The sequence below is a fragment of the Pezoporus occidentalis genome, unplaced genomic scaffold, assembly GCF_034315485.1.
Source record: "Pezoporus occidentalis ecotype Australia unplaced genomic scaffold, CSIRO_AGI_Poc_V1 ctg41, whole genome shotgun sequence".
In the NCBI taxonomy this organism is placed as follows: Eukaryota; Metazoa; Chordata; class Aves; order Psittaciformes; family Psittacidae; genus Pezoporus; species Pezoporus occidentalis.
The window spans coordinates 301587-324495 of NW_026915736.1; the positions used below are offsets into that span (position 1 = coordinate 301587).

A 22909-nucleotide genomic window follows, 5' to 3' on the forward strand; every position below is an offset into this window, starting at 1 on the left:
TTTCTTGCTGCTTGGAACTTAATATGCTGGTAGTTATTTTTAATATTGCTGTCACTAAATACAGAGGCTGAATTTTTGGCTGTGTGAGTTTGAAATAAGTCAGTGTGGTAGTTCAAGTAACGTGGACCGGTATTCAGATGATAAGCAAGATGCTGAGCTGATCAGTGGGAATATATTTTTACACTTCATGTTTTGAAATCATTCAAATACTGATCTGCCAGCTGTCTTTAACAAATTTTGTATTTGGTTTGTCCAGCATAATTCACCTGATGATCAGTGCCAGAATCACTGTCTGGAATTGACTGTTGTTTTGGGTGTTACAGATCTGCTTCTCTATTGGCACATGTACCTGCAGTGAGGAGAAAGGCAAAAACCACCAAGATGCCTTGCAAAAAACTGGCCTCTGCAGCCTGCCTTTCTTTCAGTTATAGTAATTTCAGAACTGTTGTGGTGCTTCCTTTCCTATCTCTCTAGCAGATACTATTAAGCCTGTTGTGTGTTTTTAGAATCATATAAAACGGTTTCTGTTTTTCAGTAAATTCAGAAATAGCTTGGAACCATGAGCTGAGGAACTGAGATGTTCTTTGTATAGTGTGTTTTTATATGTGGCTGTAGAAGCGATCCAGAAAAGGCATCTCCAATCCATAAGCCGGTTGTAACCCATCCTTTTCCAAAGTACATTGATTACACCTATAATTTGGTCCAAAATAACATGGAAGCCTTCAGCAGGTTAACAGTTACATCAGTGTGACCCATGCATATGAATATTCAACCGAGCAGCTCTAATTTCCAAGCACAGCTTGCATGTTCTCTGCGTTTTTATTTTTTTTGTTGTTAAAACTATGATCATAATTTTCTTATGCTTCCTGTAAGTTTTTCTCAAGCTTTAAATGTGAATATCCTACAAAATCTTATACTCAAAATTAAACATTTATCAGTGCATGTTTCCTTTATAAAAATGAACAGGGAGTTTAGTCTTTCCTTTGAGCTATATTTTGATTTACACTTAAGTTGTTTAGCTGATACAGATAGATGGATATTATTTGCTTCTGTGTTATTTTCTAGAAAGTAGGTACTGTATTGAACAGACCTGAATATTCTCATTCACAAAAATGAGGCTTGATATCTAATAAGTGGGCAGCATCTTTTGATGTGTTAAATTTTTCAGATATTGGAGTTTAATTATATATTATGATCCAGTGGATTTTTGAAGCACATTTTGTGTTTCCTATTTATTTTTCTTGAGATAAAATCAATAATTTTGTTATTTGCTCTGGTTAAATGGTAGGAGACACTGAAGAAGTTTCGTATTAGTCTTGGAAAAAGTCTTGACCACTATCACTTTAATAACCAGTTATTTCATTGTTTCATCTTCTTGGTTGAATCATCTGTGTGGCATCTCCTTTTGTCTGTTTTAATACCATTTTCTTCAAATACAGTAGTCTTTTGCAAGGGTGTAAGTTATGGGGGAGAATATGGTAAATCAGTGAGTTCTCTACCATTTGTTTTAAAAGAGGGAAAACAGATGTTAGTATCTCTAGTAGTATCAGACATCTTCGTAAGTACCATCCTCAACCTTTGAATTGAGAGATTAATTAAAAGTGCATATCATGCTTTAATAATAATATTTTTAAAACTAAAGGAAAAATACTTTGGTGAAACAATACATTTTCCATGTAGGTTTTCACCATGTTGGCTAAGCCCACACCCAGTGCTGCTGAAGTTCATAAAGAAATTTCCATTAACCTTAATAGCTATGGCAGTCTGCTGGAGCAATCCTATGTTTAATTCTTTCTCTTACATCTCTGTTCTTCAGCCAGTTTAATCTGGTATACATCATCAGTGCTGCTAGAGACTTGATCTCCCTCTCTACTTTCAGTCTATTTGCCTTCCTCCTTGTGACCAACAATAGCAATCTTAACAGCTATTCAGCAATCTCAATCAGGATACTGATGCAGCTGAGAATTAACCTGGGAAACAAGTAAGGTCAGTTTTTGTTCAAGAAATGAAAGCTGGCGAGGAACATTTTACAAGGGCATGTAGTGACAAGACAAGGGGGAATTGCTTTAGACTGAAAGAGGATAGATTTAGATAGATACAAGGAAGAAATTCTTTACTGTAAGGGTGGTGAGGCACTGGAACAGGTTGCTCAGAGAAGTTGTGGCTGCCCCATCCCTGGGGAAGTGTTCGAGACCAGGCTGGATGGGGCTTTGAGCAACCTGCTCTAGTGGAAGTTACTCCTTCCCATGGCAGGGAGGCAGGAACAAGATAATTTTTTAAAATCCTTCCAACCCAAACCATTCTGTGATTAAAGCCAGTTGCTTGATGTCTGTTACATGGGTGTATGAACAATGCTTGCTGGGTCAAGGGAAGGAGTGAGGGAAAAGGAGGGTGAAGTTGGAGCAGGCCACTGGCAGTGCCAGGTTGAGATGATAGTGGCACATCTTTGGTGCTGGAAATTAATTTTTTTTTTTAGCATTAGTAGATAGCTGTTGTTACTGGCTTTTAGGAGACATTGCATGGAAGAAGTTGTTAGTCTAGTCCAGAAGTATGATAATGATGATCCTTTGTGTCATCAGAACACTGCAGTCTTAATGTGACAGGCACTCATCAGATAAGGAACATGCGTATAACTAGCTGTGCTCCAATTTCCTGTCTGGGTATCTCACAAGGATTGAAATTGATAGAAGAAAACCTTTTCCATATCCTCTGTAGTCATTTACTGACTAAATAGTTGTAGGATGTTACCTTTGTTGGTTTGTGAAAATGAAGTTTGGTTTAAAATGTTGGTTTAAAAAGATGGTAAAGCCTGTGGCATTTTTAGCTGGTTGGGTATTATGGAATCCTAAAGCTGTGGGCCACCAAAATGTCTTGAAAGGCCTAATGCTTTATGCTCTTACACAAATGGAGTTAGCTAGATTTTTGCTTTGGCTTGTACTTCTCCAGTAAACACTCGGGGGGGGGGGGGGGAACCGAAAGTGCAACTTGGATTATTCTGGAAGTCTCATTTTGGCTGTGGCTGCTTGGCAGTTTTATGATAGTAATTAGAGAATAACTACTAAATGCTTTGGGGTTTTTAGTCTTAACTTTCATCTTTCAGCATTTGTTTGTTAGAATGCTCAACTAATTTCCAGTTTCTAATATTAAATAAAAATACCAACACTGAGTAGCCTGAACTTCTATAACAATATAGAAACTGTTCTGTTTTATTCTCTTTCACCTGCCCCACCTGCAGTTAGTGGACATAAGACATGAGAATGATTGAGTATCTTAAAGTTGTTGGAGGGCATTAGCTGTAGATTTGTACCACACAAAAATGCTATTAACATTTTATAAACAATTTCTTTTTCACTGTGCCCCTAAAACTTCAAAGTGTTCTTCCTGGAAAGGTGTTTCTTTTTTACCTCTTCAACTTCTTTCTTTTTTCTGAATTTATAAGTTTTCCTGAGATGCCACATTTTGTTGGTGACAGTCCTGCAGCAGAATGCCAGAGAAGGAAATAAAAGCAATAAAACTTTATTATTAGAGGCTTGTTGTGGTTAAGAAAACCCCTCCAACCTACTGAGTCTGGGGAGTAGGGTGGTCACACAGTAGGAAAGCTTGGAGTAGTACAAGACAGCAAAATACTACTACTGTTAAGAGATGTAGTTTTGCATGGTTTTTGAAAGAAAGGGGTAAACAGCGCTGAAGAGCAGAGAATGTAAATAGTTATAACAGGCAGTCATAGATATAAAAAGCATAAGTTGACAAGGGAGCACATTCCTCTTGTTGAAGCAAGAAGCTAAAATCATTGATACATGGTTCCATCTGACTTAACTTTGTTCTCTGGCATTGAGCATATCACTACTGTCAGTTTTTTACCAATTTTGAGATGTTTTTCCAACTAGGATAAGGGGTAACGGGTTAAAACTTAAACAGGGAAAGTATAGATTGGGTATGAGGAAGAAGTTCTTTACTGTAAGGGTGGTGAGGCACTGGAATGGGTTACCCGAGGAAGTTGTGAATGCTCTATCCCTGGTGGTGTTCAAGGTCAGGTTGGACAGAGCCTTGGGTGACATGGTTTAGTGGGAGGTGTCCCTGCCCATGGCAGGGGGATTGGAACTAGATGGTCTTAAGGTGCTTTCCAACCCTAACTGTTCTATGATTCTCTGATTCTAAATGCGATGGGGATCCTCATGGGTGCTTCAGCACTATGGAAGCAGCTGATGATGTAGACAGGAAATTCTAACACACTGCTGATGGAAGCGTAAAGAGGTTGAATGTTAGAAACTTCAACCAATTTGTATCTCTGAGCTTCCAAGTTTTTAAATTGATTTTTTAAATGGTTTCTAGTGAAGTAGCTTCAGACTCAAGGAAGCAGATGGCTACCTTTCTTGTTTTCATGATTTCTTGTGGAAACGTTAAAATGTCATCAAAGAAGACAAAGAGAGGTAATGTGGTCTGCACGTGGATTTTCTGTGTTACATTTGCAGAATGGTAAATGCAAAATACATCTGGCAATTTGACTTTATGCTTTGCTAAATTCCAAATTTAAAAGTCGTTAGGAAATAAATCATTAAGAGCAGCTTTGTAAGGAATAGGAAAAGCAAGTATAGTGCCAGTTGGTTCTATTCCTTTGTCTCTTAGATGATTGTACATTATTGTTGATACTAACTTGCTGTGCTGAGTTAGAAAAAACTCAAGTTTACCATCCTAAAGCTGTCACTACTATTTTAAACAGAATAAGTCCAAGCGAAGTTTTCTTTCTGATTTCTTTGGAACTTGCTGTGTTACGTGACATTCTAGCTAGATGTGAACTCATGTTTACGTTTATGTGTAAAATAGATACAAGGTATGTGTATTTCTCAGTATATCACTTCGGTCTCCTTTCAACTTTTCAGTACACTATAAATTGAACTGATGTGAAAGGCAATGAATGGAAGCTTCATTTTTATATTGGAATTTCAGTATGCAGCCAATGTAATTGATAATTATGGGTGTTGTATTCAGACACAAGTGGTTTTAATGCTGAACACTTTTAATGATCAAGTCTCAATACTGTAAACTCTCATGGAGAGTTTCTTTTATGCCAGCATATTTGGAAAGCTATACTGTAGCTATATGACTTAGGCTGTTGACAATATAGGTTATCCGAGTTTGATCAGCAAACTCTGCTATCAGCAGTGTTGATAATTTTTATACCAGTGTCGGTATACTGTGATAAAACTTTTACGCAACCTAAGAAAATGCAGAAAAAGTTAAAAAGCATTGCTATATCAAGAGACTTTGTTCTCAATTTAATGTTTGTACTGAACCACAGGTAGTGGAGCTTCAGTTCTGGATGGGGCAACGTTAAAGATAAGACTTCCTTTTATGGTTTTGAGTGTAAGATAACAAATTAAACATTATAAACAGAACTGTATTATGAGTATTTTTATTTTGTCATTGATATATCAATGAATTTTAAAGATTATTTGAGCCTTACATTTCAAGATTTTGCTTCTTGAAATAAAAATTCACATTTGAGAACGCATTGCTCAAGGCTTGATTAAAATTTAGTGAAAGAGTCTGTGCTTTGTGAGTAGAATCTAGTTGTGCCCTGCATACACTAACCATAGGCAGAAGAAAGTAATTGCTTAGTTAGAAAATTGAAACTGTAGCTAAAATTGTTTCAGGTAATTGACCAATATTTATGATTTTCTTGATCCTAAATAAGATACTGGATGCTGCTTGTGTATCTAATTAAAAAACTACAGTTTAAGGAATAGTGTGTTTTGGTTGAGTGGAAAAATACACTTTTCATCCTTGAAATAAACTAGGACATTTGTGTGATCCACCCCCAAGTCCTTTAAATATCATGTCCAAAATGTTCCCTGGTCATTTAAAGACACTGTATTCAATAAAGCATAACAGAAATGTTTATTTTCATTACTTTAGTTTCAGCATTTTAAAATAGAGAAATTACTTAAGAATTGAAACTGGTAATGTCACGTGAATCAAGCACCTGCAATCTGACCTGCAAAAAGCCCTAGTTTATTTCATGATCTGCTGTCTTCTTCACTTTTCAGGTCAAGTGAATTAGTTCTGGAAAGAAGGTGCTGTCAGATGGATTTAAAAATGAGTCTTTTAAGTGTTCAGTCTATTTTGTGTTCTGTCTCCAAAAAATAAACTATCCACCCAAACATGTGAATAATGAATACTTTACTGCATTTTCAGTTCTTCTACACTTTTGTGAAATTTTAAACTAAAATAATGTGAATGTATGTATTTATTTGTAAGCTTTAACTTTCTTGTCTAGGAATATTTCTATTATATCTCTGAATCATAGAATGCCAGGTTGGAAGAAACCTCAAGTATCATCTGGTCCAACCCTTCTTTGCAAAGCATGACCTAAAAAAATACGTGCCCTTGTAAAGCCTTACCTCTGTTCAGTCCCTGAAGTGTTGAAGATAACTTTGTGTGGCTTTTCTGTAAAAGGTTTTCAGATGCATTCAGAAATGTGCATGTAGTCTCTATATTGAACCAAGGCATAGTTATGTTTGGGGGTAGGGTAGAGCTTTAGAGAGCTGGTGTTGTGTGGTTTCTGATTTAGTAGAGGTGAGGTTTTTTGTTTGGTTTGGGTTGGGTTGGTTTTTGGTGGTGGTTTTGTTTGGTTTTGCTTTTGTCATCTTCTTCGAGTGCACCATGCCTCTTACTGCCTCTCAGCAGCACTAGGCTATATTTTTATATGGTATGCTTTTGTGTCAGGTTACAGAAACTTTTAATGAAATTCAAAAACTTTATCCCAGTGTAATAAAAATATATTTCTGTGTCTCACCAGCAACCAATGCCCAAACATCAGAAGATAAAGCTATGCAGGATTGTATTTAATTTTTACCCTGGAGTGTCAGATTAATAATGTTCATTGTACTATTGGCTTAACCCCAGCCCCACAATTCTGTTTGTTCGGAGGGGGTTGCTTTCCCTGTGTGCTCCTAATTTATTTTCAAGATCCTTGGCCATTGGCTTGTAATAACAATGTAAATATGCATTTAATGGTTGATATTCAAGAAGGCCTTTGCATATTAACAGTGGGTTAATATGTACCAACTTTAGTCAGTGATCTTCTCTCAAGTTAACTATTTCGATTTTTACCTCTAAAACTTACTACCAAACATAGTCAACTACGTCTCTATTAGACCAAGGGCCTTTAGTGCCAATCACTTCTTCCAGCTTTAAGTGTTTGGAAAGAAGGAAGAAACAGAACATAAAGTTATTTAAATGCCAGTTCTGCCAAAGTGGAAAGAGATTGCAAATAGGATGTTGAAAAATAATGTTAAATCGTAATTTGTCCTAAGTATCTTAACTCTATGATTCTATGATTGCTGTGTTCTTATGATTGTATCATTATGTCTTGCTGGAATTTTTGAGTCTGTCTGGAGCGATAGGTGTCGTAGTTTTTCTGAATATAATGTAAACACTTACACTGATGTACTTGTCCTGTCATAACACCTGTACACCTAACTGCTCACAACTGTCAGTACTTGATAATGCTGCTGAGACAGGACTCTTTCAGAATGGTATGAGGGAGCCAGCACTCTGCTGTAGATGGAGCTTTTCCTGTTTCCAGAAGAGGAGAGAAGTTTCTTGTGAAAGTACAATATTGCTTTGTTACTGATGTGTTGCTTCTAATCTGATGATTGAACAATGTTCCGTAACTTTGGAACAGATTTTCAGTAAGGGTAGATTTCACCTTTTTAATTTACTGAGCAATTAAAGTTGATTTTATTAATAAATATAGCAAGTAATTTATTTGCTCTCGGAATGCTCTTATTCCTTGGGCAGAATTTGTCTGATGTCTAGAGCTGTGTTATCAACATGGCCTCAATTTTATTTAATTATATCAACTGAAATACTTTGTATACAAGATACTCAGCTTTCAAAGTTTTTAAATTTTTAAGGGATTTCAGATCTTTGTTATTTTGATGGCTTTTTATGGCAGATGCCTTAGCAACAGTGTCATGTATCCCTGAGCCTTGTTATTAGAGTGTTTTTTTTTTCCCTTGCAAAGTTGTTTTTTGCATTAGTAGTAAATACATGCAATTTCTTACAGAGCTTGTGAATGTATGGACATTTAAGCTCCCCTACTGTGTTTTTTAAGAGAAATACAAGGCACAACTAGACAGAAATAAAGTTCTTTTCTGTTAAAGGAACAAAAAAGCAGACTGCCAACATGTTTTTGTGGTTTCTTTAGCAGTAACCCTTGTGTCAGGAAATGTTGCTGTGTTATCTGTTGACAACTGTTCACATTATTTCTGTTTACTATCAGTTTTGAGATGAAAAAAGCACCTTAGGTTCTCTTAAATAAAAAGTAGTTGAACATGACTTTTATTCCATACTGATACTGTCCCAAGGAGTGTAATTCCTGTTGTGAAGTAGAGTGAGATAATTAGTTCAGTAATAGCTTGGAAAAAAGGACCCTCTAGAAGCTCAAAAAGAGTTTTCTGTGTTTTTTTGTTGACTTGTGCATGCCTCGATAATCTTGTGAGGTATGCTTAGAAACTGTTCGCATTATATAAATGAATTGGAATTAATACAAGATGCACAAAATAGTCTTGATTTTAAATGACATGCATTTTGGTTTCTGTAAGTGACAGAATCAAATAGCATATTTGATATACTGTTCACCTTGAATATGACCATCCCATTATACTTTTCTTAGGTATAAAAATACAGAGCTACTGAGTTCCATCTTCAAGTAATAAAACTTTATTGTCAAGTCAGATGCTGAACTCAGTTTCTGTCTATTTACATGAATGTAGAGCTTGCTGTCCTATACACAGGAAGAACTGATTGGAAATCATTTCTCTACTTTTGACTCCAAAGGAATTCCAGCCTACATTCAGCTCAAAACTTTTTACCCCAGCCAAACCAGGAAATTTCTGGGAGGATTTGCTCTGGAGAAAGTATGGACCTATTACTGTATTTCAGGGAGCAGGATGGCAGTAAACATACCATTTTACAACTACATGTAATTATCCTCTAATATTAAGGCACAAAAGAATTCTTTCTCATAAGAGATTATGTTAATGTATATAAGATGGATGTACAGTTGTAATACTAAGAAACATGAGTTAGTTCAATGTTTGGGGCCATGGTTCTCAATCATGTAGCTCTGCACATAAATTAAGAGAACTTTGTGGCCTTTTATATCTTCTGTAAACATTAGCAGTTACTCAGGAACACTAATACAGACTGTTGGGCTTGCCAACGTGGTGAGACTAGAGAAGGCAGCAAGTAGAGTCCCTATTTGGACTTCAGCTTATGAGCATGTTTTTTACATTTCTGCAATAGTGACTGGAGCTAATTTTTTGTATTCTCTGTACAAGAGCTACACTTTTGGTACGTATGTCTGAAAGTCCCTTTTGGCTGAGTCCGTGATAGCAGTGCTGAACTATGAGTGCAGTCCATTTTCCATATACATGTTATTGGATAGAGAGATCTTATTTTTCTGCATAGTTATCCATGACTATGCCTCAGAGATGAACACCTCATGCACAGCAAATGAAGCATGTCATCATTATAAAGGCTAGGATGAAGTAGTCAATCACTCAACAATTAAGTCTGAAGAGTAAAGTTGTCCATGTGTGTGCTTTTCATGCTAATCTGTTTTAAATATTAGCCACTATAAACCCTTACTGCTCAGTGTGAGTAAAGTTGGCATAGCATGGCCAGTGGAGAAAAGAAAATGAGGTACAGAATGTGAAACAACCAGAGATGTAAATTCAGTTTCAGAAGCCTTTTTTTAGGGTAGTATAATTCTTAAGGGCAGTACAGTGATGACTATCAACTTTTGGTTTTGAGTTCACCAGATGAACTGTGTCACATTCACCTTTGTAGCAACCTCCTGTAGAGGCCTGATTAAAAGAATTATCAGTGGCATAGAATTGTGTAGATAATTGAAAGGCTGGTTACAGAAAAATTGCAATTCAATTATAAATGAGAGGGGGCTTAAATTTACTCTTTTTCCCCATCATTTGAAATTCTATGGAGTTATACTTAGTTATAATTACATGTAGACTTTTAAGGTATTACTAATCTCCCAGAGGAATAAAATGGTTTGAGAATATTAATTTTCAAAGCTATGCATGCTCGTATTTTGATTCGGTTGTGTCCTGGGTTCAGCAGTAGCCGTCATGTTTCTCCTTCTTGGTAGCTGGTGCAGTGCAGTGTTTTGACTTTTGGCCTGGGAACAGAGCTGATAACAATGATGTTTTTGTTTGGCCAAGGACTTTGTGAGCCTCATGCTCTGCCAGGGAGGAGGGGAAGCTGTGAGGAAGCAGAGACAGGACACCTGACCCAAACTGACCAAAGAGGTATTCCATACCACAGCACGTCATGCCCAGGATGTAACTGGGAGTTAGCCAGAAGGACTGGGAGACTGCAGGGTTGGAGGAGGTATGGGTCGGTGCTTGGTCGGGCCTGGGGAGTGAGTTATCGGTTAGCTGGTGGTGAGGTGTTGTATTCTCTTCCCTTGTTATTTCCTTTATCATTATTATTATTGGTGGTAGCAGTAGTGATTTGTGTTATACCTTAGTTACTAAACTGTTCTTATTTCAACCCGTGGGAGTTGCATTCTTTTTGACTCTCCTTTCCGTCCCTCCAGGAGCAGGGGGAAGGCAAGAAGTGGGGGGAAGTGAATGAATGAATTGCCTGACTGGGTTTAAACCATGACAGGTTGGTAAACCATGTATCCTAGGGTGAGCAGAATAGACCCTTCTTTTCTTTGAAGAAAATTTCTCTGGCATATTTGAGAAAAAATTGACTGAATTTGGCTCTGCTCTTAGTGTATCATTTTGATGGATCTGCCCACTTAATTTTGTTCAAAATTCATCTGCTGGAGATGCAGAGGAACATGAAGCGGGACAGCCAGCTCCCATTCAGCTGCAAAAAAAGAAAATCACAAAAATCCCCAACCAATTAATTGAGACTTCTTGATTTGACTAGGGAGACTAATAGTTTTCGGTATTCACAATATATTATATTTTATTTCTAAGAAATCCTTATTTTTTTCTGCCGTAGTTACTGTCATATCAGACCTTTGCCCTTGTTTCTTTCCTCATTTTAATTAAAACACTGATCACAATTAATCCCTTGAAATGTTACTGCAAGCCTGCTATGCGCTTTACTCTTCTGTTGTCTCCTTTTGCTTGACCTTAGGCTGGATGACATCCTTTTGTTAAGTCACCATTTCACTGAACATTGCTCCCCTCCCTTGTGTTACAGTAGATGTATGCTGGCTTTCAATTTGGTACTTCTAAACACAGGAGTAACTGTCTCATAATCCAAGACCACCCCATGAATGCTGCCCAGGTGTGGTTTTGTGGTTGTCATCCCCTGCATTTCTCCTCCTTCCCCTTCCCCTCCACCCTTTTTTTTTTTTCTTCATTTTAACCCATTATGCACAGGAGAAGCTCCCTGAAAGCTACATCTACTGGGTATGCTCAAATCTTATTTTCGCTTATCTGTATTTTTATGTAGTCATCAGCTGTTCAAAAGCTAGTTAGTAGGAAGTATGTAGGATTATTTTATTGTTGTCATCATTTTGTTCTATCCTCAAGCTTCCCTCAACTTGTGTAATCTTCTGTTATTGTTCTGTTAAGTTTTTGAGACTGACTTCCATTTAATGGAATGCATAGAGTATGGTTTATCCTGTACTTGATGAGGACATATGTATGTTACTGCAGTGCACGTAATAATAAAAAATGCTGTCCCCAGCTAACTTTTGCTCCGAACTGCAAAGAGATATTTGAAAACTATTAATTTAGCTCCTAACAATATGCCCAAGCAATAGAGCAGGAGGATTAACAACTTACTGGTAATGTTTATGTGAACTGTGAGATTTGTAGTGCAACTGTGGAATATCCAAATGTGATCAGATGTACAGATCCTGTTTTGGTTTAACAAGCTCAGAAAGTATTTAATTGGGTGCTTGTACTTGGCTGCACTTTCCTCTGTCTTTGTAGCCCACCTCAAGTACCTTTGGGCAGCAGACACTGATATTTTAAAAAAGTTATGAAAATACGCTATTACTATACTGAATGTTCTGTTAGTGTTTTCTACACTTCATATAGAAAGAGCATTGCAGGCAGCTTTGTCTTTCAACCAGGGAGGCTTGGGCACTGAACTGAAGCTTGGTAGGGCTCTGCAGGTTTTTGTGGGGAGTTAAAGGATGCGGTATGTACCATCACCAGAAGTGGTACTCCTGAAGTACCAAGTGCAGAATTGTTTTGAAAATTTGGTCTGTATGTAAGTCTTGAGTCACCATGGGTTTGTCCTCATTTTCTATGTCTGGGAGTTAAAATTGGGCATTAACAAGAAGGCCTTGTGTCTCTAGTCCACACAGGAGAATAGTGTTTAGGAAATGAAAGCTCAGTCTATTTTAAAGGGGATAAAAGTGAAGGAAAGGGTATTAGCATGGGCCGTTTTGTACCTTAGTTTCTGTGTTCATTTGTGCATGTGTTGGAGTAGCCACATTCCGCAGTTCCTTACAGATTGGAAATAAAGTTATTTTAGCAAAAAAAACCTTAGGCTTTATCCTACTGCTGAAGCACTTTATCTCCAAAAATTCAATAGAAATCTTAAGCAGTGGACTCCATCACCAGAAGTACTGAGAAATGTGGTAACAAAAATTAGAATTAAAATTAGAATTAAACTTGGCTAGGGATGTTAAGGATGACAGGAAGGGATTCTGTAAGTACATAGTAAATAAAAAAAAGGCTAGGGACAATGTAGCCCCTTCCGAAAGCTAGCGGGAGAACTAGCTACCCAGGATTTGGAGAAGGCTGAGGTTCTGAATGACTTCTTTGCCTTGGTCTTCACTGGCAAAGGCTCTGACTGCACCACCCAAGTCTTGGAAGGCAGACGCAGGGACTGTAAGAATGAAGACCTTGGGCCCACTGTAGGAGAGGATCTGGTTAGAGACCATTTTAAAAATCTGAACTTGCACAAGTCCATGGGACCTGATGAAATATATCCGCGGGTCCTGAAGGAGCTGGCAAATGATGTAAAGCCTAGTTCATAAACTGCTTACAATTGCATATATGGAATTTTAGTCATTTGTTTTAGTAAAAAAATGAAGTAGTTTGTATAACTGGTAAAATTGGAAGTCAGTTAAGACTGGCTTTAGCATAGTGTGTTATTGCCTACTTTAAAGAATTTATTTGAAATGTATGTTCAGTGCCAAAGGTAGTACTTAGAGGAAAATACTGAACACTTCCCTTTATAAAAATGTACCCCAATATGCTCTTAATTTCCCTGATTTAACTCTTAAAAAAAAAAAAGAAAGAAGTCTGTACTTGCAGAAAGCCTTCAGTAGGAGCAATGTATGTGAATGGAAATTTAAGCCTGCAGCTGCTTGAGTAGCCTGTTGACTTATTTGAGAAGCCAGAAGCAATTAGCTATCCAAGCATAAATAAATGTATGCAGGAAAAGACCCCATGTTTCCAAAGTGGTGCTGCAAATAAGTAGCACATTTGGGGATGTAGGCAGAAGGTTTATTACGGTGCTTTGCCTATGCCTAGGATATAGGCACGTTTGGTGTCTGAATAGGGCTTCAAAGTGACTCATTTTTTATTTTCTACATTTTGATAAGGTATAAATGGTGAACCTTTTCATCTGTGTCAGCATTGCTATGCCAGTACTATTTTTTCAGATGTAGCAGGCTAAATCAGAATGCTAAAATTAGCAGGCTGCACCAACATTCATTTGGGAGAGCTGCTCTTCCAATCCCCCTGGAAGTTATTACTATGCTTCTCTCCTGCATTTTATTGGAGGAGACGATTTTGTTTACAAATTAAAATATAAGACACCTCTTGTACATTCAATTTCTTAACCATATATGTTTCTTGACATTAAAAAAGAAAGGGGGGGAGAGAGCACTGGGATAGTGGTTTTTATGAGACACAAATTGTTTGCCTGCTTTTAGTGGTAGAATCATGCGCCATTAAGACAGATCTGCTGGCAGTTGATACAGCTGATAAATGCTTTTGCAACAGATTTTGTAGATCTGGAGTATGGATGAAATAAACTTGTATAACACAAGGAAGGGGCATTTTTGAAAGGATGCCTGAAAACTCTGCAGAAAACTCTGTGTATAGCACAAACAAAATTATAATCAGAAAGGAAAAAGAACAGTCGTTTCCAAGTCCTTACTAGGCCCTGGTTAGAGCAGTATTCTGTCACCTGCTTGTAACATCTACTATTTTAAGTCAGTGGCTTAGTTTTAAGGATACTGCATGAAATCAGACTTCTTTTAAATGAGCATTTAGACTTGTTTATGTGCATGCTATATAGCTGGTGAGCTGAACTGAACTTTCAAAAAACTGTTTCATAGGCAAACTGCTGAAACCATAGCAGGTGGTGATGGATTTTGAGGTGCTTTTGATTAGTATTTTATTTTTATATTTTGTAGAAATTTTGTAGCCTTTTTTTTTTTAAACAGTGATCAGACACAAGAATTTCAAACTGTTAATTGTTCATCTGTTCAGCAGTTTTTTTTCCTATAGCATATACTTTCTGCTTTTAATCAGAATTAACATGATTCTTCACTTTGGTTCTTTATTAAAATTTTTAATTCTTTTTCAAATACAGGTAGTCTGATAGCACATTCTTTAAGGTAGCTATGCGAGTCTGTGCTGTATATGTGAAGGCAGAATTCATTGTCAAAAAGCTGAAAGTCTAATGAATGAAATAATTTGGGTATTAGTAATCTGAAAAATGGGGAGAATGACCACGTCTACTTTATTAAGTGCATTTTGTGGTTTTCTACATAACTTTGCAAATGTTTTGTCAGAATAAGAAGGTTTTGCAGTGGAGATTGCTGCTAATTCAATAGTAATTCTGAGATGTTGGGGCTCCTGATTGGCTACATTTAGACAACATTTAAACAGTGTTTAAGCATATTATATTATTATTTAAAATCAAGTAACATCTTTATGATAATTTGTTTCTCGTCTTACAAAAATATGTTGTACATCATCCTGATATGTTCATGTAATATTGCATGTTAGCACTATTTTATGGAACTGACCACAAATTAATAATGTCATCTTCCTCAGTTCAGCATTTGGTGTGCATGATATTTTGATCTTAAGCAAATTACTGTTTTCATTTGTTAGAGAATTTCAGGTAAATGGAGAGCTTTTTGCCTGCAAAAATGAATTTGCTTTTTGGTTGATTTTCTTTTGTTGGTTGTTTTTTTTTGTTGGTAGTGTTTGTAGCTTTTATTCTTTTTCTCAGTTTACAGCTTCTTTGCTTTTCATGTTGCATATAGAGTAGCTAATTCATTTAATCTCTGCAGCTACTCTCTCATTAGGTTCTCTCTTTCTCTATGCTGGTTTCAGCTTTTTCAGTCTTCTCATGTTTTTGTGTTTCTTAATCCATAATGATGATACTGGTGTGGTTCTGTCTTTAGTGGGAAAGAAATTCTTTGTCATTCCAGAAGTATGGTGCCCCAAAATGCATAGCTATATTCCACCTAAAAACTTTAACAGTGCAGCAGTAGAGCAAAACACTTGCTTCATGGTTTGTTTTTCAGGAATTCTGGTTTTGCTTCTCAGACTGTTGGTTTCTTTGACAGTACTTTTTTTGTTTGCTACCACTTGGCATAGTGGACTTGCATTTGACTGATGCACTATAAAGGCACATGCATTTTTGTTGCTATCTGTCCACTTGGTTCCAATTCTAAATTTGTTCTACCTATTGAGGTTTTTTTTTTGTTGCTGGAGAATAAGATCCTTTTGTGTTTGTATTTACAGGACAGACTTGTATTTTATTTAAAAATCACTTGTGAAGAAATCTTACCCTTTCCTTCAGCGTAGGTGCATACTCTGTCTTTTCCAGATGGCTGGTAAAGTAATAAGCACATGATCTTTTCATCAAAAGTGTTAGTAAAAAGACTCAATCCTGCCAGTGTTCTTTGTGAAAGCCTAATGATGTACTGTCGTGGTTTAAACCCAGTCAGGCAACTTGTTCACTCACTCCCAGTGAGTGGTGCCGGGCTGACAACAATCGAGCCCCCCCCCCCCCTCACCGGGGCTCTCCCCTTCCCCGCTCCCGGAGGAACAGGGAGGAGGATTGAAAGGGTGCAACTCCCACGGGTTGAAACAAGAACAGTCCAGCAAACAATGTACAACACAAATCACCACCGCTACTACCAACTACAATGATAAGAGAAAATAACAAGGGAAGAGAATACGATACCATCGGCCAAGAAACGAGTCCCACCTGGAAGCCCGTGTCCTTCCAGGTAACTCCCAGTTACCCCCCTCCCCGGGCATGACGTGAAAATCTCTTGGTCCTCCTACATCGTCGTTTGATCCCAGATGAGACCCAAACCTGACTCTGCTTAACTCTTGAAATCAGTCATGGGCAAAACACGCTCTGTATGCGTGCTAGCATGGTGATTCCCATCACAATCAGCAAACAAGTCTCAACAGCATTAAAAGGCCATTCAAAAACTTCAAAACTCTCAAATGTAAATGGTCAGGGGGGATGACTGGGAGGGTAAAAGGATGTCTCCTTCACAGGTTGAGCACCTGAGAAGGAGAAAAAAGATGTGTAATTGCTAAGCACTTCTATTATATACCACCCAAAGTATAAAGGTGGTGACCACACTGGGAACATAAGCCAGATGTTTCATGATCAATGATTCTATTGTATTACAAGTCATTACCATAAAGTACAATGAGACAAAAACCTTAGCCCAAGCCCCACACTTGAAAAACACTAACACAGCAAATACCGAATGGAAGTAAGATATGATATACTGAACTGTGAGATCAAGAGGAACAACCTTGAGAGCCAATAAATCAGCATTGTGACGAATGACTATTAATCCAGTCAGATCCGTCGTTATCTCAACCCCTCGAGCCCCACTTTGGGCGCCAAAAAGAACTGTCGTGGTTTAAACCCAGTCAGGCAACTTGTTCACTCACTCACAGTGAGAGGTGCCGGGCTGACAACAATCGAGGCCCCCCCCCCCTCCCTCCCCGGGGCTCTCCCCTTCCCCGCTCCCGGAGGAACGGGGAGGAGGATCGAAAGGGTGCAACTCCCACAGGTTAAGACAAGAACAGTCCAGCAACCAATGTACAACACAAATCACCACCGCTACCACCACCGACAACAATGATAAGGGAAAATAACAAGGGAAGAGAATACGATACCACCGGCCAAGAAACGAGTCCCACCTGGAAGCCCGTGTCCCTCCGGGTAACTCCTAGTTACCCCCCTCCCTGGGCATGACGTGCTGTGGTATGGAATACCTCCTTGGCTAGCCTGGGTCAGGCGCCCCGTCTCTGCTTCCTCACAGCTTCCCTTCCTCCCTGGCAGAGCATGAGCCTCACAAAGTCCTTGGTCAGGGTAAACAACCGAAAACATCGGTTTCACCAACATTGTTCCCAGGCTGGAAGTCAAAACACAGCACTGAACCAGCTACCACAAAGGAGAAACGTGACTGCTACTGCTGAACCCAGGACATGTACATTCCTTGATTATGAGATGAGAGTCATTAGTAAGTTTGTCATTTAAATTTCACCTGCTGTATAAGTTCATGTGATACATAAAAATACAAACCAAACTGATTACAGATTTAGCTTATTAGCCAGAGCAGGGTCAAGAGGATTGATATTATTGTAAAAGACACATCAGATGGGCTTAGAGTTAGAAATACGACTTGGTTACAGTGTCATGATGTACCAGAACATTTCAGGAACGTATACTGTCAGCACTGGGGATTAGTGTGACATTTTGGTTTTATTCTTCTCATTTTTTGCTTCACATGGTGTTTTGTCGTCTTAAAACAATTTTACCCTTGATAAGTAAGCAATATTGGGAAGGGGAAAAAAAGATTAGTATAAGGCTAATGTTCAGTTCTGCCTGGATTATGTATTAGATTAATTTAAATAACATTTATCAGTAAAACATCAACAAAAAGCCATATTAGGAAGAAAATCCTCTAGCTAATTAATTGATTGAAGAGGCATCTAGAGAAGTAATAACTTCAGGATCCAATATTTCTATCTTTAATTAGTCTTTCCAGGGAGAGATGGGATCTACCCCCTTCATGTGAACTTAGTTACTATTTTTAGGCCTAACTGGTATAGAAATATCAGTCTGTGTTTTTATATAAATGTAGTATGTGTTATGTCCCACGCCACTGATCCTAAAAGAGATAACCTGTTGTCCTGCCAAAACTTACCTCTATCATTATGAGAGGTTGATAATACCTCTGTCAGTGAAGATACTTCATAATAAGCTCTGTGGCAACAGTTCCTAAAAGAGTTTAAATTCAAAACTGATGTATGTCATACCAGTAAGTGTGTGCTTTAAGTTTGTGGAAGTAAAAACCTACTTGTAGTAATATATTGCAAACTGGAATAGTATGAATTCTCCAACTAAAAATAAAAGTTGGGTTTTTTGCTATCATGTTCCTTTTTAGCTTCGTAAGTTAAAAAGCTCATGGAAGACGGCCTAAACAACATCTGCCTGATAGTCCTGCTGAGAACAGAAACAAAAACTGAACATTGCTTTTGCTTATAGAACAGAAATACTGCTCTGCAGTTTTAAGTAAAACATTAGATTTTATTTCTGAAGACATAATTATTTTAATGTTGGATTTTGTCTTTATTTTTGGTACAGGTTATTAATGCTGCTTTAGCTCTTGCTGCCAGACCAAAAAGTCAAGTTGTGAAAAACAACATGGAGATGTGTAGGAGTACATGGGAGAATCACATCCATGTCCTTACTGAAGCTGTGGATGATATAATAAGTATTGATGATTTTCTTGCTGTATCAGGTATGATAATTTTCAGAGTCTGATTCTTCTTTTATATGCTTTAAAAACTTTTAGTAACATTTTCACAGGAGACCAGTGGAAGCTTAGATTGTGTGAGGTTTTGTGAAGCTGTTGCTTCTGTTTAAGATGTTCAAGCAGTACATATATTTATATTTATATTTATATTTATATTTATATTTATATTTATATTTATATTTATATTTATATTTATATTTATATTTACATTTATTATTTATATTTATATTTATATTGTGCACAATGTGGACCCAGCTAGCAGTTATTGGAACAAACAAGGTGCATGAAGCAGAACAGGTATGTTACAGTGGGTACATTTATCCATCCTCAAAGGTTCATTTGGCTTTTAAGTTTCAAAATCCTCTCTGCAGCTGTGAGTAGTCTCCTTCTAGAAAAGGAAGTATCAGTGTGCATATACAGCAACTAGGAGATTCTCACGATATCCTGTGTTCCAATTACTGTGGAATGCACTGTAGCATTTCCCAAATTTTCACTGTTGCAAATATTTGCCAAGCAAAATGTACTTTTCAGTCTTCTCACTGAAGAGACCTTTGGTAGCAGTATACTGTACTTACTGAAACAGTGTCTTCAACATTTAAGCCGAAGATAGGAAACATTTGTTTTCTTTCTTGCAGTTCAAAGATCCCAGTTCTATGGTTTTGACTTTTGTAACCTAAACAGAAAGAAAATTTTGTCTCATCATCATTAAATGTAGTTTAACTTTTATGTTAAAGTTTAACTTTTATGCCACCTGATGGCCAGTGAGTCCTGCTTTGCCCCTTTTAATCTGGGCATGTCTTTTGTGCTTAATTTCATTTGTTAAGATTACTTGGTTTATGCAGCAGTCTAGAACATGAATGGTTCTACAAATGTCAGTAGTGTGAAAACATTAAAAATTAAGTTAGAACTAAGTTAATTTATCCAAATTATTCTTTGGTTACTAAACATGAGGTTGGAATCTTGTCTAGGGGGGGATTTAGCTTGGATATATCATTGTTCTAAAGGTTACTTGCGTATCTTCAAAAATACCACCTTTACTGTGGTAACTAGAATCTGCTGGACTGGATTCCCCAGTGATCAAAATATGGATATTGCAATACAAAAATTGTAAGCATGGAAGTTCTCCTTGCTTTACAGCTGCCAGGACATACTCCTAGTAAGTGGCTTAGGTCTGAATGTAGAAGAATTTATTGTAATTAGTGCAAGTGTATTGAGTTACCTTCCTAAGTGTATCTCAGCATCTTAGTGTAGGAAAAAATAGCCAGAGGTTAATTTTCTCTGTGTAAGATAGGCTGTAGTGGAAGTGAATTATCTTCTACTGTGAAGTCTCCTGAGTTTTAAAATTTACTGAGCTAAACGTTTCTTTCTAACTTTACAACTATGATTCATTTAAATGACATATTACAGTTATTTTTTCAAAATTTCCTTAACTTGAAGAATAAAATTATACATTCCAGTAATAACTCTGTGTGTGTGTGTGTGTGTGTGTATGTAATCTGTTATTGGACAGCTGCTCTTTTCATAGTAGACTCCTGGATTTTTGATGTACTTTATATTCTTTGATTAAGCACAAGTGAATGATTGACAATATTTCACCATAAGTAAAGCAGAAACTTTAACCAAGTAGCAGTGATGTGTAGGCCATCATGAGGTCAAAATGTACACATTCATATATTTGCTCTAAACTATGTGTAGAGCATCTTCTGTAGGCTTTGGTAGAACCTTTTGGCACATGTGAATTTAATTTGTTTAACTTTCAGTGTCATGCTTATTCTTAAGTGTGTGCTGTGAGTAGGAATTTCCCTGTGGTGGTATAACTTTCTTGCTTTGAGAAGATACTTCGGGTTTTTTATTAGCTCACGTACAAAGCAGTAATTATTAAGGCTAGTTGCAAGGAATATTGCAAGCGACTCTGTCTACTCCTCAGTGTTGTAGCACCATTACTATGTTCTGAGGGAGTAGAAAATTCATGCATAGCTCTATTTAAATAGAAAAGTTAAATGTATAATGGATGATGGTATCTAACTTTTTCAGAAATACCTTGGTAATCAGAAAAAATAATGCATACTGAGTTTTTTTCATCATCTTTGAGATGAAAGGAATGGATGTATAATGAATCTGTTTTTTCTACAGAAAATAGTATTCTACACCACATGCCAGGATGGACATACTGGGGGAAGAGCGGTTTTTGAATAACATACTTCATTCAAAATTGATACTGTGTTGTCTCAGTGTCTGATACATTTGAATTGAATGGCTGAGGATGCAGCCCTGCTGCATCTTCCAGGTTGGTGAGAGTAGTGATTAGTCCTGTAGTGTTAAAATAGCATTGGAAAACATAGTACACTGTTTTAATAAATATGGTAAACATGCTTTCCCTAGTAATTCTGGTGATTCAAAATTCTAAATCATAAACCAGAATTGCCTACTTGAAAGTTTATTTTAAAATACATTTCTGATTGATAGGTCAGAGTTCTCTACCTGATACAAAATGTATCTGGCAGAAACAGAGTTCCCAAACTTCTTAAGAGTTGGGAATATGTACTTTGTGGTTTACATTAATCATAGAATGGTTTGGAAGGGACCTTCAAGATCATCCAATACCAACCCCCCTGGCCACAGGCGGGGATAACTGCTGCTAGACGAAGTTGCTCAAAGCCCCATCCAACCTGGCCTTGAACACTTCCAGGGATGGGACAGCCACAGCTGCTCTGGGCAGCTTGTTCTAGTGTCTCACCACCCTCAGCGAAAAGAACTTGTTCCTCATATTTGATCTAAATCTCCCCTCTGTCAGTTTAAAGCCGTTCCCCCTTGTCCTATCATTGCATGTCCTCATAAGCAGTCGCTCTCCAGATTTCTTGTAGTATCCCTTTAGGTACTGGAAGGCTGCTATAACATCTCCCTGGAGCCTTCTCCAGGCTGAGCAAGCCCAACACTCAGCCTGTCTTCAGAGGAGAGGTGCTCCAGCCTTCTGATCTTCATGATGTTTGAATAGATCCACGTTCCTCTTGTGTCGGTGGCCCCAGAGCTGGATGCAGTACTTCAGGTAGGGTCTCATGAGAGACCTGCTCATCACAGTCTTCTGATGCAGCCCAGCATACGGTTGGCTTTCTTGGCTGTGAGCGTACACTCCTGGCTCACGTTGAGCTTCTCATCAACCAACACCACCAAGTCCTTCTCCTCAGGGCTGCTATCAATCCATTCTCCGCCCAGTCTATGTTTGTGCTTGGGATTGCCCTGGCCCAGGTGTAGGACCTTGTACTTCGCCTCGTTGAACTTCATGAGGTTTACACAGTCCCATCTTGAGCCTGTCAGGGTTCTTCTGATGGCATCCCTGAAGCATGTTGACCTCACCTCTCAGCTTGGTGTAGGTGAAATACTTACTGAGAATGCACTCAGTCCCACTGTCCATGTCATTGAGAAAGACATTGAACAGGATTGGTCCCAACACTGACCCTTGAGAGATGCGCACTTACCACTGGTCTCTACTTGCACATCAAGCTGTTGTCCATGAATTCTTGAGTGTGACCATCCAGCCAAATCCTTATCCACTGAGTGGTCCATCCATAAAATCCAGGCCTCTCCAGTTTTGAAACAGGGATGTTGTGTGGTGTCAGGTGTTTTGCTCTGGTCCAGGTAGATGATGTCAGTTGCTCTGCCCTTATTCATATACACTGTCAACCTGCCTCAGAAGGCCGCTAAATTGTCAGGCATGATTTGTGCTTAGTGAAGCCATGCTGGCTGTCACCAAGCACCTTATTTTTCATGTGCCTTAGCATGGTTTCCAAGAGGACCTGCTTCATGATTTTGCGAGGCACCAAGGTAAGACTGACTGGCTTGTAGTTCCCTGGGTCTTCCTTTTTCCCTTCATGAAAATGGGAGTTACATTTCCCCCTTCCAGTCAGCAGGAACTTCACCAGACTGCCATGACTTCTCAAATACAATGGATAGCTGCTTATCCACTTCATCTGTCCATTCCCTCAGTACCTGCAGATGCTTCTTGTCGGGTCCCATGGACTTGTGCCTGAACTTAATGTTTAGATGTTTTCAAACCTGATCTACAGCAGGCAGTTCTTCATT

General features: G+C 38.0%; 1 protein-coding gene across 1 annotated transcript in view; it reads left to right on the forward strand.

Moving 5' to 3' along the window:
• The window catches only part of CTNNA3 (catenin alpha 3), a 453492-nt gene that overhangs the window by 297834 nt on the left and 132749 nt on the right, over positions 1 to 22909 (forward strand). Inside the window, exon 9 of the mRNA XM_062633965.1 lies at positions 18658 to 18814. Coding sequence (XP_062489949.1) covers positions 18658 to 18814 — 157 coding nt within the window. The remainder of the gene's footprint in view (positions 1 to 18657; positions 18815 to 22909) is intronic.